Source organism: Cupressus sempervirens, chromosome 10, assembly GCF_028749045.1.
Source record: "Cupressus sempervirens isolate cs-2001-9-10 chromosome 10, ASM2874904v1, whole genome shotgun sequence".
Classification (NCBI taxonomy): domain Eukaryota; kingdom Viridiplantae; phylum Streptophyta; class Pinopsida; order Cupressales; family Cupressaceae; genus Cupressus; species Cupressus sempervirens.
Genome location: NC_143127.1, coordinates 614352263 through 614367835, shown reverse-complemented (window position 1 = coordinate 614367835; position 15573 = coordinate 614352263). Strand labels below are relative to the sequence as shown.

At 35.6% G+C, this 15573-nt stretch overlaps 1 protein-coding gene across 8 annotated transcripts in view; it reads left to right on the top strand.

Annotated features, from left to right (window-relative positions):
• Positions 1–15573, top strand: part of LOC149535344 (uncharacterized) — a 238626-nt gene that overhangs the window by 48854 nt on the left and 174199 nt on the right. For all 8 annotated transcript variants that reach the window (XM_089807869.1, XM_089807868.1, XM_089807867.1 and 5 more), the window contains exons 3-6: positions 4274–4379; positions 6258–7370; positions 7477–7582; positions 7669–7873. In XM_089807869.1, the coding sequence (XP_089663995.1) occupies positions 4274–4379; positions 6258–7370; positions 7477–7582; positions 7669–7873 (1530 nt within the window). The remainder of the gene's footprint in view (positions 1–4273; positions 4380–6257; positions 7371–7476; positions 7583–7668; positions 7874–15573) is intronic.

Here is a 15573-nt window from a genome sequence, read left to right as displayed (position 1 = left end):
ATGAAAAATAGTTGGGGTGATCTTATTCGCTACTTGTGACTTTTTGTCTTCTCTATCTGTACGACACTCCAAGTATATTCCAACCCACAATAGCTCTCTATGATAGTCTTGCCTGTACGACGATTTTCTTCCTAGTCCACCTTTGGCGTGCTGGTTGGTTTGTGCTTTTGTTTCTGTCCGTTACTGGTGATAGCACTCTACCTTCGTGGGGCTTTGTTTTCCTTGTTGTGTGGTCCTTATTACATTATGCTTGCTGAGATTGATTTTCATAGTGCTTATACCCGTCTCCACATAGCAAAATATTCTCATTTATGGGGCATTCTCAACCAAGCACAACACTTGAATTCTCTTCAATCTTAGTGGCTCCATAATTTTTCTTTTTATTTATTCACTGTTTTTGTTTTACTTTGCAAATTGTAGTATGGTAGTTGCCACATGATAGCTTTTACCATCACCATACAGTCTTTAACACTGTAGGCGCTATATTTCCCTATCTCTACTATAGGCACTACACTTCACCATACCGTCTTCCACCATGGTTACATTCCTTCATCGACAACACATTGGCACTATGTTCCCTAGTTTACACCATAGGCACTGTTAGCGTCGTCCCTCACCATAGTTGCTTTATCTTCTCTTCATTTCCATACTACCTTCATATTCCTTTGTAGACACTTTATTCTTCTCTCCTGTATGATGTAGGTACAAGACTTCTGTCATCGTAGGTGTTAGTCTTTTATTTGATTCAACTCTCGTATGCAACTACTATGCCATCTTCCCCCTTTCTTGAATACTGTATTGTCTTATGATGGCATCCCTATCTCTCCCTATCACCGTAGAGTCGTAGGCATTCCTGTACTCAGTGTTATGGGACTCAGACTAGCCTTTGACTCAAAAAATCAAAATTGGGCTCGGACTCAGACTTAGCGACCAAACTCGGCTAGGACTTGACAAGGGCTCGAAAAATCGAAAAGCCCATGAAATTCAAAGATTTTTTCATGCATCATTTAGTCAATTAACATCAAATACACAATAATTGAGATATACAGAAGCTACTTAACACTTGTACACAATTTTGCATAGATCACATAAGTATAAAAGCGAATTTCTGAAGGAAAAAACTGAATAACATAATATAAAGTTAAACATAGTCTCGTTGTCAACTGCCTACTATAAATGAAATCCATGGAATTAAAAGTTCAAAACATATATCAAAATATCAGCTAGAGTGTAGAAGACTAAGGCTCATAGTAGCCTATGCCCTCTTACGAATATGCCTAAGATAAATGATGGAAGGCTCTAGAGCCATCCTTTCTCCCTGTGTTCGAGGCTGAACCTCAGGGGCGTTCTCATCCTCATCCACACCGACATTATCTTCATCATCAGACTCGGATCCATCACTCCTAGCCTCAGGGTCCTGCACTCGGTCTCCTTGTGCTGTAGCCTCCTCGACTGTCATCGGTACTGCCTCTGCCTCCCAATCCACCTAATCAACCTACTCCACGTCTTCGTCACTGAAGATGTGATCAACAATCTTTGTGTTCCACTCTGCATGTGGATCAATAATCTCTAGTACAATCGGTGCCCTATATCTATATATGGAGAAGATGAAGGTTGTAGCGAACAAATTGCAAAGACAAGATCATTCAATTTTTGCACAAACAATGGAAATGCAAGTTTGTAGAAGCCTCCTCCAATGCATCGTTTAGCTCCTCTCAATACTTAAGTGCAAGCTACAAAGTTGCACAAATAATCAGCAATCGAAATGGGAGAGCCAACTGGTTTGCTAATTTCTTCAAAGTTACGAGAATCGGAATCATATCAGAATCGGCATGGCTGAATCGAATCGTGAATCGGCGATGAATCGACAAATTTGGAAAAACCCTTTAAATGTAGAGATTTTAACAATTTAAGACTTATTTCATGCACCCTTTATTGAATATAACTTAAACACACTATAACATTATCAAATAGAAGTTAAAACTTAACATACATAAACATGGAAGTTTGTGTTTACCGCATGGGGTAAAGAGTTTTTATAAGACAACTGCCTTAGTTATTATAAGACAGCTTCACATCCAACACCTACTCCAAGTGCTTCAAAGTGTATCACCCCTCTCGAAAGGCTTGCTCTGTTGTTCTCTCCACCACAGACACTCCATGCTTGCAGCAGCTTCAGGGCTCATCAACTGGTCAGACTTCCCACGACTAATAACTGTAGCGACTGGGGGTCTAGGGGGCAACGCCCCTAGCGGGGTCTTGGGGCAGCGCCCCAGCTGCGCTCCCTGTCGCGATACAGGGCGGGGCTTCAGGTCTCATCAATTGGTCAGACTTCCCACGACTAATAATTGCAGCAACTGGGGGTCTACCAGCGGGGTCGAGGGGCAGCGCCCCTGTCGCCAAGACTAAATTAACACTCTGAAACTCACACAAAACTGCATGGAACACAGTATTTTTGTGATTTTCTTCTGATCCCACACTCTTTTTGGGAATCGTTGATGTTTTACTACTTGATTATGTCTTTCCCTTCCCTTGGGCATCGTCCGTTATGCATTCTAAACGTTTTTGATTTGTCGTTGTCTTTTTTTTAACCTATGGTTCTTTTCTCTTCTTCTCCCTCACTTTTCCTCTCTTCTACTCATGCTTAACAATTAGAAGCCCTTTAGGTTTATAACAAAGAGGAAAGGTAAAAAAGAAAGCAAAAAAAAAAAGTGATTTTTTTATTATTTCCAACTAAACATGCTTGCTGCTGCCAGCCGATTCACGCCGATTCATGTGGCCGATTTTGGCAATTTTTGGAGTGAATCGCCGATACTGGCAATTCAATCGATGAAATCACCGATCACAATTTCCGACACCAAAAAAATCGGGGTGCATGAATTTGATTGCCGAATCGGCGATTCACGCGATTTCAACGCAATTCTTGGAACTATGAATTTCTCTCTCAAAATCCCAATACTTTTCTCTAACTCTTTTCTCTCTATCACAAGCATTAGCAAAGTATGGAATGACCTTTTTAGTTAAAATAGATGTTATACAAAGCACAAACAATTCACTTAACCCTTTATTTTATTATTTTTTGCACTTTATGAGTCATGCTGCTAGAGAGAGTCCAAAGCTCAGGACTTTGCGAGTCAGGAGAGTCCTTGGACTTGGCGAGTCCATGCTGACTCTGCGAGGACTCTACTGAGTGCGAGTCCAGAGGCCATTTGCCTCGAAAATGTGGACTTTGGCTCTCGGACTTGCAGAGTCCTGTAACAATGCCTGTACTCTTGTCAGGTTTCCACCGTACATACACTTATCTCCCATAGGGGCTATAATGTCATACACCATACTTGGCCGCATGGGACCACTTATATGGTGGCCTACACATACTTAAGCATTTTAAATGTTAAGTAATACTAATTAAGGACTTCAAGCTTCTACGGTTCATGAGGTTTCTTAAATCAAGGTTCTGTCACATCATTGCCACACAATTTGTGATACTAAGTGTAGATATTTTTAAATTTACGTGTATCCAGTTCTCATTTTTAAGTGTCTTCCAGCAATCAAATGTTAAGCAATGCTCATCAAACATTTCAAGCATCTAAGTCGAAGCATTCTCAAGGTCAAGGTTGTGTAATGCAATTGTACTTTTCTTGTTTTGTTATAACCAATTTTTGTTTTCTTAAATGCTGTCCACAAACTCTCAAGTTTTTAGCTTTTCAGGGTGTTTTAAAATTTTGATTGCATTTCCACTCCACAATACTTTCTTGAATCGAAGCTGCCCAATGAATCACATCGCTGTGTCACAAAGTGTGATCTGAAACCTTGGTTTTTAAAGTTTTATTATAGACAGCCTCTAGTTCTTTAGTTTTTTTTTCCAAAGATCGTAAGGTTTAAAGGTATTTTGAGTTTTAATTGCATTTTATTGGCACATCACATAATCAGATCACAAAGTATGACTCAAAATATTGACAGCCTTAAATGATTATAGCTTTCTTTTATCTTAAAGTATTTTCTATAAATTCTTTAGTGTTTTGTTAAGTGATAAGAAACACTCAATAAACTCTGTAAGCCTCTATGGTCCATACAACCAAGAAGTCACCTAGGCAAATTTACACCAGCTTGCAATGGCACACCTACATAAAAAGGGAAGGGTTTTAAAGATCTAACAGCTTATCTGAATGAACAAATTCATTTGATGTTTGCACAGCGAAAATGCTTATATAGTAAATAAGATTATTCATATCTACCTTGTCAGATGTTGGCTCTAATGATATATTTACTGTAGGTGCAAACCAGATGTGGAAACATATAATGCTTTAATCAATGCCCATGGCAGAGCAGGAAATTGGCGTTGGGCTATGAGTATCTTTGATGACATGCTACGAGCTGCTGTATGTATGCAAATGTTTTCTTGTTTATCATCTATGACTTATCATGAAATTCATCAAAGTTTCAAGGCTTATCCTATTTGATGCTCATCTAATTTTTCATCTAAAATTCATGAAGGATATGTCAGACACAGTGGGCTATGAGTCTTGTTGATGACATTGCTATGAGCTTCTGTATGCATGCAATAGGTCTCTTTGTTTGTTGTCTGTGGCTTATGATGAAGCTCAAATGACTTCTGAGGCTTATATTCTGCACGAGGCTCAAAAGTATTCATTTTGATCTTAAAAGTTCAGACTGACAGTACCTTATAAAGACTAAATTAAACGTCAGATGACCTATGCATATTCATGGATGAAAAGAATGGAAAGTATCAATTATTTTGAAAAGATAATATTCATAATAAATTTTCCAGACACATGAAAGTAACAGATAAGTTGGTATACCATTCTCATGAATCAGTCATTATGATATTTGATTGGATCAACTTTAGCATATAGGATATCATTAAATCTTAGGGCTCCATTTATATTGACCTTTTGTGCATTTTCAGTTTTTATTAAGGTTGGGCTGTTTTGAAGAGTTGGTGGGATTAATTGGGAAGGTCCATTGGTTCATTTGGGAAGGTTAGCTAAGAGAAGACATGGGCGCTTCACTTACTGAACCTGAATCATAGCACGTGCATTTGTGGCATACTAAAGAATCCCCCTATTTTAATAAATATTGCTCTAAACTCCTCTTTTATCACTCCCCTCCAATATCCATCGAGTACCCCCCACACCTGTTTTAACTTTTCCTGTATAAACCGTGCTCTTCCCCGCAAAAAATTCCCCTCCCCCATTTAGGCAAATACATTTCCCCCCTTTTTTGCCCATTTTAAACCCCCCAATATGAATGCATGTGGTCTTGTATTGCCCCTTCAGTGAAGACCCCGTTAGAGAAGTTTGGGTTAGTCATTTTCTAAAGGCATTTTATATGCCAAACATCTTTAGGATCTTGGAAATATTTAGGACTTCCAACTCCTGGTGTGGAAAACATATTATATGAATGGTTCAAAATACATGTGATAATTCAGTCATATATAATATATCAAGTGTGTTTTGATGTTACACAGTTGGAGGAAAAGACATAGCTGTTCATTTTTGGTCCAAATCTTGGACATATTGTTTCTTTTGACAACGATATTTTTCTTTGAAACTCAATCCATTGTTTGCAAAATTTACATTCCAGCTGACTTGACAAAAAGGCTGAATGAAATCAAATATATGGAAGTACACTCTACAAATTGGAATTGTAGGCATGGATAAGAAACATATGTTTTTTGAAGATTATTTAACATGTTCTTATCAGACTTTGTCTTTACAAATTAAAGATTGCATAGAAAATATATGAATTGAAGGGATCTGTAACTAATCTTCAAAATAGACTGTGCTGCGTTAAAGCCTATTGTGATAGAACTTGTTTACTTTATACTTTGGTTCGAAACAATGAAATATTTCAATGCAACATGCCTAAAGAATGCTGTAGTCTTTCAATCTCCATTTGCTTATTCTGCAAGATAACACAGCTTTCTTTTTGCTCTTCTTCTATATGACTAGTGAGAATGTAAGCTGTTCATTGGCTGTGGTCTAGTATAGTGGCACATGGCCATGCAAACAATTAAGGTTTATACCCCAGCCAGTATTGAGCCCTTGTGTGCGTGTTGGAGAATTTTAGTATTTGATCAAAGAAGTTAAAAGGAATGAAAGAGACTTGAGCAAATTGGTACTCCCTTAGTATAATCAAAGAGCATATATCTCAAGTAAATGAACTAGAGTTTTGTTCATTTTTTCATGAACAGGCACATGTTTCGTGAGTTTTATCATTTGATGTGTGGCATGCAGGTACCTCCAAGTCGCTCTTCATACAACAATCTTATAAATGCTTGTGGTTCTTGTGGGCGTTGGGAGGAAGCATTGAAGGTGTGTAAACGAATGACAGAAAATGGAGTAGGTCCTGATTTAGTCACTCACAATATCATCTTATCTGCTTTAAAAAATGGAGCTCAATATGGAAAAGCATTGTCTTACTTTGAGCTTATGAGAAAAAAGAGGGTTATACCCGATAAAATCACTTTCAATATCATCATCAGTTGCTTAGTCAAACTGGAACAGTATGATAAGGCTGTTGAAACATTTTATTTAATGAGGAGGACAAAGAAAATTGATTGTAAGCCAGACATTGTGACATTCAGCACCATCATGCATGCCTATGCTGCTAGTGGACGGATTGCAAATGTCCAGGCAACATTTGAAATGATGATTGGAGAAGGTATAAATGCAAATATTGTTTGCTATAATACACTGATAAGTGCATATGCTTCTCTGGGACTCTCTGACAATGCTTTGGAGACATTTAATTTGCTTGAGGAAAAAGGTTTACGGCCAGATATTGTATCATATACATCTCTGCTTAATGCTTATGGAAAGTCTGGACAGCCACACAAGGCTAGAGAAGTCTTTGACTCAATGAATAACATTTCACTGAAACATAATATAGTGACTTATAATGCCTTGATCAATGCATATGGCACTGCAGGATTCTGGGAAGAGGCCTTGAAACTACTGCAATTGATGGAATGTGCTGGAATTGAGCCGAATATTGTTACGATATGCACTCTCTTGGCAGCCTGTCGTCATTGTAATCAACTTGAAGAGACCAATTCAATTATTTCTCTAGCAGCTTCTCGGGGTATTCAACTCAATGCTAATGCATATAATACAGCCATGACAAACTTTATGAATGCAGGAATGTATGATAGGGCATTGTGCATACACAAGAATATGAAGGGAAAGGGGATAAAACCAGATGCTGTTACTTTTAGCATCCTGATTAATGGTGCCTCTAAATTAAAAAGTCACATTGAAGCAAAGAAACACTTTGATGAGATGCTGGACACAGAAATTGGTGTGACTGTAGAAGCATGTACAGCCCTTATTGATGCATATGTTAAACAGGTGTTTTATTGCTTTTACCATTTTTGTCTTTAACAGATTTTTAGTTTCTTCATCCCAGTTTGGATACAATGTATTCTGTTAGGAGATGACTTCGGATTGATTGCAGGGTCTACTAAATGAGGCTGACTCGATATTCAGTAAAATGAAGACTTTTGGTTGCTTGCCTAATGTTGTTACATACACCACTCTAATTCATGCCTATGGAATACTAGGTATGATGGTGTTACATCTCTGACCTGAGCATTCCTTGTATTTGAGAAACAATAATTAAGTATTTCTGAAGTTGTTCCTAATGCAGGGATGTGGGAGAAATTTTATTCCTTGTTTGAAGAGATGGAAATGAATCACATTGAAGTGGACAACATCGTATACTCAACACTGATGGCAGTATTGAACAAGGGAGGCCAACATGAAAGAGTCCTTTGTTTTGCAGAAAGAATGAGGGAGAAAGGAGTGACTTTCAGTGAGGCAACCTACTTCGAAATAGTAACAGCTTGCAGCAAGTAAGTTCTTGGTGAAGTTCATCTTGTGACATTTTAATGGATTGAAAAAAATTAAAATATGAAAAATAGAAGGGGGCGATTTATCTGTAGTACTAATGAGCATAAATAATCCTGTTCCCTATCCACCAACACAGATCTGAAAATGCTAAAGACTGATTAATCTAATATGTATTTCTGCTCTTCAACTACTTTACTTCCAGAGAGTTTCACGTATAGGGTTTTGACATCACTATATAAATATTAAAATTGTGCAGATAAATAAACTTAGGTTGCTGGCTCAGGTTTAAGAGCAGGCATGAGTTTTGGGGCTTAGGTATGGTGGTTTTCTAGTTTTCTTTCTTGTAGTGGGGTTGGTATGGCTTGGTTATATCCAGATTATATGTTGAATCGAGATTTGAAATATAAAATTTCAAACATAATATACACAAAACATACAATGTTAACCGCAAAACTTGAAAGCAATACTGATTCTTTGTAATTCAATGCAAATGATGAATTATGAATCAATACTTCTTTATGTTTATAGCAATGCGCAAATAGATTACTAGTTAGTGGCCAAATTACATATGCACATGGGAATTCAAAATAAATCATCATATTGCTCTTCATGAAGAACACCAATGTTATCAGTTTTTTTCACTAGAACTACAAGCTGCTCCACTCCCAATAGCTATTCTATACAGGTTCAACATAGTAGTCTTATGCATTTCATTCCCAGCCAAGGAAAGCTGCATTCAACTGAATGATCCAAGGGGGGATGCTCTTGCACCGCATTCCAATGCCTTGTAGCTCCAGCCTTGCACTTGGCTTTCTTGTGTTTTATGAGGCACAATGTAATGCACATATGTTGATTCTAAGCCTTTTTTACTGTTAATGGATTGCACTTGTTGAGTTGAAAAAGAATCGTGTACTCAAGTTGAGCTTAGTTGAAGAGGAACTTGCAACGGGCAAAAGGGGACGTTGCTGGTCCTAGTAAGGGGATGGGTTTGGGTTTGGTGTTCAAGTACGTTAGTAGGAAACCTTTTCTTTTTCCCTTGGGCATGGACTTGTATATCTATATCTATTTATCTATATAGGTATATGCATAGTTGGCATAATCGCCGAATAATCGGCGAGTTTTTGGGACTGGCGAGTTTTTCCCAAATTTAATCGTAAGGAAAAATCGCCGACTAATCGCCGAGTTTTTGCAAAAAATTGGCGAGTTTTTCAGAAAAACTCTTTTTTAAATTTTTTTATTTTTTAAAATTTTTTTTAATTAAAAAAAAAAAAAAATTGTTAAAAACAAAAGGCAAAAAGCCTATATATATTATGTAAGATAGAGAGTTACAATATGCTAGTAGAGCTAGGAAGAGGAAAATGTGATTGTAATGATGTTTTTACTTCTAGTTTGACACAAATTATTTACTATTATGCTTCCCGCCATCAGCATTCAGCATGAGAATGTGATTTTGTACCCACTATGCATTTATATATATCTAAACTCCTGCTTCTTTCTTTTGTGTTCTCTATAATGAACTCATTAGATGCATCTTCTCATTGAAATTTGCAAAAAAATGTATTTTGAATTGAATTTTAGCGGTTTTTTTAGGTTCTCGAGTTTTCCTGAGTTTTTTTTTAAATGGCCGAGTTTTTCCCGATTAAACTTTTGGGGGGCTCGGCAAGTTTTCCAACTATGGGTATATGCATATATATGTACAAATAATAATAATATTAATCAATGTATTATATAGACCAAAGTAATGAGACTTGGACCTAGCCCAGACTCGGCAAGGGTATCTCGACTTGTGACCCAGTTCGGACTTAGCAAAGTGACAAAACCATTGAAATTTAGAGTGTTTTTAGGATATAAAGAAATTCCATGCACCCATTATTGAATGAAGCTTAAAGACACAATAACATCATTGTTGGGTGGATATTTTGCAATTGACAGTTTTGGGTAAAAATATAGTCGCAAAATAGGATGACTAGCCACAACATGTGAGACAAAGTCTCTCCTACCTTAAAGGGAAGGCTCCCCCCTCTCATCGTTCCTTGGATCAATTCAAGGTAAGCAAGAAGTTGAGAGATTTTATAAACAGGGTGTTACCAATATCTTTCCTTCTTAACTTTCAAGAAAGGATCCACTTACTCGTGGAGCGAGTAATGGGCAGCGTGAATCTCTAACTACACTTCTATCAAGATCTGGAAACAGTGATACTGATAAACCTTCACTAACTCAAAGGCTAGCTGAAAATGTACCAGTTTGGCTCTAAGTCCGGTCGTACTTCTATATGGAAAAGCTTTACAATTAGGACATAAAGACTCCTAAAAGTAAGAATAGCTTAACTATTTTGTGAATTAAGAAATAAGTGTAAGCTACAGACAAAGCATCTAGCTACATATTTCCATAACTGCTCCCAGTCAAAGCTTCGTCTTCGATTGCTTCTTAAATCACTATGCTCTTTTATTGAACACACAATAATAACATGAATCAAGACAATAGGCACAAATTATAGTCAAAGCTTCTAATTTGCTCTATCACAATTGCTTCCAAACAAAACTTCAAATTCAATTGCTTCTTTTATTCACTTTTTTTCCAAATTAGTACTACACAATCATAGTTATGCTTGCACAAATGTGGCAAAACTTTCTTGCATACAACAAAAGATGATTTTTACAATGAGGGGGCACTCCTTTATATAGGCACAAGAGTTGAGAAAAAGATGGAGGAAAAAGTGGGAGAAACTCAACCAACTTTGACCTTGTCTAACTAAAAGAGAAAATATAGCGTTACATGCAACTGCATGTGCAAGTAGCATTACATCTTTTCATGTACATGAAACTCGCATTACATGTAATTACACATCTTCATGTAATGCATTCTCTCCAACTACAAATATGAAAGAAGATGAAAGAAGACGAAAGAGAAGGAAACAATCCTAGGGATTGTTCTGAAGGGCCTTGTACTTGACGATGCAATCCTGAATGATCACCGGATCAGAAGTTCCTATACTTTTTACCGCTACATTCACCTTGGTAACCATGGTGTTGCATCTTTTGATAACCTCTGACTTTGATGAATTGTCTATTGTCATTTGGAAACTTGATGTGATCCAGCTTTTTACTCAAATTGTCGTGAATTCTCTTTTGTAGATCAACACAAACTGGAGTCTCTGACACTTTGGAAACTTTTTTGACGATGTTTGGATGTAAACTCGGAATAACTTTCCATTAGCACCTTTAATTTTTTTTTTTGAAGTAAAGTGCTTGGTGCATGGGAATGCGTGCTGTTGGAAATTGCTGATTTTCAAATGTGACTTAAGAGCTTCAAGACATCATTACATGGAAAATGGATTACATGTGTATGAAATATGTAATGAGGAATGAAAAGTGAGATGGATAAAAATGGAAGCAAAAAATGGGATTACATGCATGTGTGGATGGTAAATGAAATGGAAAACATGTAATCACATTTGTCGGATAAGATGCGAAGTGTTGTGACATGGAAAATGGAAGTGAAACGTGATGATGCTTTTGCATGAAGTGAAGCAAAAATAAGTTCTTGGGAAAGAACTTGTAACTTCTCCAAAGTGGAGAAAACCGGCAAGCAAGCACAAAGCACAAAAACAAGCACAAAAAAAACACATGCCTTTGGAAAAAACCTCAAACATGTCAACAAGCAAGCCACTTCAACATGCAAATTCGAATTTGGAATTTGGGGAAATTCCAAAAGTGTGAAAATGAGAGTTCCCATCATTTTTAAAGGCAAAATGCACTTTTCATGGCATATATATAGACAAACCTGCAATTTCAAGCATAAAATATACATGAAAATAGCAAGATAAACATGAATTGATGAACAAGTTTGAAAATATCCACTTACTTGGAGGTTGTGAGCCAAAATAGCAAGTTTTACAGACTTGAAGACCAATTCTATTTCAAATCCGGATTTTCAAACAACCCTTTGACTTTTTTCGTACATGCATGTAATGGACATTCAATGGTCGAATTTGACTTGAGAAGGCCAAAAACATGGTCTCCAAAGACAAGAGAACGCATTAAAACTCAAAAACGACTCCTCTTAATCCAAGTGTATGGGCTGAAAAGTTATTTAAAAAGTTTTTTGAACAAAAACATGACTTTTTAATGCAAAAATCTGGGCCGTTTTGGCAAAAACGTGGCCAAAAAATGCATGTTTTTGAGTCATTTTTGACTTGTGAATGCAAAAACGACTTCCCCAAATGCATATACATGAATCGAAATGCAAAAACGTGACTCCAAAATGCAAAGAAGTGGATAAAAACCCCAATTTTCTAGGCGTTTTTAGCAAATACGTGATTCATAAAAGGCATGAAATGAATTCGTTTTTGGCTTCTAAGTGCAAAAATGTGAGCCAAGATGTATTGCAAATGATTAAGATGTCAGAACTCCTCTTTTCCTTGCAAAAACGTGATTTAAATCACTCAAAATGAATTTATTTGAAGATTTTTCCAAAAACGTGCCCTTGGAAAGAGTTTGAAAAATTGTTTTTTAGCAAGATAAATCCATTTTCAATGTTGGAAGATCCATTGCCAAGCAAAAACGACCCTAATGGAAAAGATTTCATGCAAAACCATCAAACAAATCTCTCACAATCTCCAAAATCGGGTTCTTGGAGGCCAAATGCATGTTCTTCTTGAAAAACAGACTTTTGGAGGGTCAGTGTATATATTAAAACATGTTTTTTGATCAAAATCGGACCTTTTTGGGTCATTTACATATTTTAAAACATGCATCTCTCCAAAATCGCACTTTTTGGGTGCCTAATATGTGCTCATAGGCAAAAATGGACCTTTTGAGTAAGGAAGCATATTTTAAAATGCAACTCACCTCTTAGATGTCTAAGCATGAAAAATTCACTTTTGATTCAATAGCATCAAAAAGGTCTACTTATGATGAACTTTTGATGTAATGACATGAAAAAGGTCCACCAAAATGAACTTTATATGTTGTGACATGTAAAATATCCACTTTTGATGGATTTTACATGTAATTGCATATAAAATGTCCACTTTTGATAACTTAAAGTCATTTAATTCACTTAGATTTATAAAAATGTTACTAAATGGGTCATAAACAATATTTATCTATCATATTTAAAAATATAATATATAAACATCATTTAAAAAGTAATATTTAAATAAGCATTTGATTTAAAAACCAAAAATTAAACTGGAACTATATAGTTATATAGTTACTTTAAGTGAAAAATTAAAAAGTACCTCAACTTAAAATTATAACATAAAGTGCACTATAGTCACTTTAAGTTAAAAATTTAAAGTTAAAGTATTTAAAAACATAACAAAAAGTGAAAATAAGTTATATTTATCAAAAAGTGAAAGTCAAATTAAAAATAGAACATCATATTTTTAATTCGTGTTGTTGCACCAAAAAGGTCCACTTTTGAGACACTAAAACGAGCATATCTCTTGACTGACAACTCTGATTGACCTCTAGGTTAGACCGAATCAAAGGGGAAATCGAAAGGCATAACATGAGCAAAACCGAAGGACAAAAAACCAACAAACGCAGACTCAAAAGTAAAGAATAGACGATGAAGGCTTCAAAAATCAAGCAAAGGCTCGACAGAAGACAAAACGAAAAAGACTTGACGAAGGCCTTTAGTAAAATGATCTGATATACGAATTGAAATGGATGGATCGATCAACATTAAGCAATTGAATATCAAATTTAAGCTTAGAGAAATGCGAAACTAGCTTGAAAAAGTTTCGTGCTGCTACCAACATTTTGTGGTGACAAGATGCAGGACAACAATCATGAAATAGAAGGTAATTTGATCACATACATTACATATGTAGATTACATAAGTACAAAGGTAAACTTTAGGTGTATTAAGAAAATTTTGAAAACAAAAATTAGTAATCAGAAAAGTCAGATGAGTTAGCCAAGTCAGCTAGGTGAGTCAGTTAAGTCAACGAGTTAGGCGAGTTAGTTTAGTTGCCCTACTGAGTCAGGGTCACGAGTCATTTTGACCTAGTTGAGGTAACTTGACTCGTCGACTCGGACGACTCGCTTGACTCGCGGCGAGTCTCGTTACTCTGATATAGATGCATACACATATAAATGCATGTATGTGTGTACATTGTATACATTAAAAAAAAAAAAAAAAAAAAAAAATACCGCTCATAATTGCTGATGAATAAAATATCTAAATACTTCATAAATTGCAAGAAATAAAATAATCATAAATTCACAATATTCTAGTTCAATGATTTGTTAAATGTCAGTACAAAATGAAAATTACAATTGATAGTCAATAATCTTTATATTGATCTTCATTCAGAGCAACAAGTCAACTCTCAGTTCAATTTTATTTGCATGACTATTTATGTTAGAAGAATGTGTCATTGTCAAATGTTGTAAAAGTACTTACAGATAAGATAAGATCAATTTATTAATGTCCAACAAGAGACCAACAAAGTTCTAAGGGACTACTAGAAGCAAAGCATCAACCTATGAGTGTTAAATATGGGCCTCTAATTCAACCACACACTTCAACATGATCATTAATTGTCAGTTTCATCCTGAAATGAACATGAGATTATTCATTCGACATATTTGCACAAGGCGATCTGTTGCCTTCTAACTAGACAAGGTTTAAGTGTACGCTCTCAAAATCGAGAGTTCAATAACCAGACCAAACTAGTACACAGGATTTGAATGAATGCAAATGCAAGATTAATCTATGTTTTTGAGATTTTGTATGCAAAGATATGTGTTAATCTATATGATATTCGAATTAACCTAAGAACAATGATAAGCAAATTAAGCTAATTGAATGCATTGTCATCTAGATGATGAGCATGTAAAAGCAATGGAGATTCGAATGCAAAATGCTTGAGTGATCAATCCAACAATGGTTCGATACTCTTCACTTGCATCCTCCTCAAATGAGAGGTTGAGGGTCTCTTTTATAGAATCTTGGACCTAATCAACGGTCAAGATCAAAGCAAGTGTATGGTTCAAAATTGAATGAGAGATTGAGTCCTCCATTTTTGATGGAGTTGAATGGGATGAATTAGGGGATAATATTGATCGATTCAAATATGAGCTCATAATTATTGTTCTATATTAAATAATTAGTTTCAACAATTATGATGAGTATATTTGATTAAATCAATATATTTAATTTCTGTTTTATGTGAGATGAATTAGGAAAGAATATTGATCCATTCAAACATGACATCATAATCTAATATTCTAATTAATTAAATAATTAGTTTCAACACTTATGATGTGTATATTTGATTAAATCAATGTATTTAATTCCTTTTTTATGTTTATTAGCTAAAGAGGGTGGATTTAATTTAATTGAAGTGCTTAGGACTTATAATTAAATTAATTAAATTAGAAGGTTAATTTAGCCAATTTCAATCAATAATTATAAGTTAAATAAACAATGTGATTAATACTGATTAGGGGTTTTTTGCATTTGACACTTAGGTGAAGTAAAGATAATTAGAACCAGAAATACCTAGTACAATAGGGCTTAATTGATTAAGCAATAGATGTTGTGAGATTGATGCACCAAAATTGGTTCAGAATGCCAATGTGCCAATTTAGGGGTATTACACAACCTAGTATATAACAAGAAAAACAAATGGTGTCCAAAGGGAACAAGCAAACAACAAAGAAGCCAAAAAACCAAACAAACAACCGAA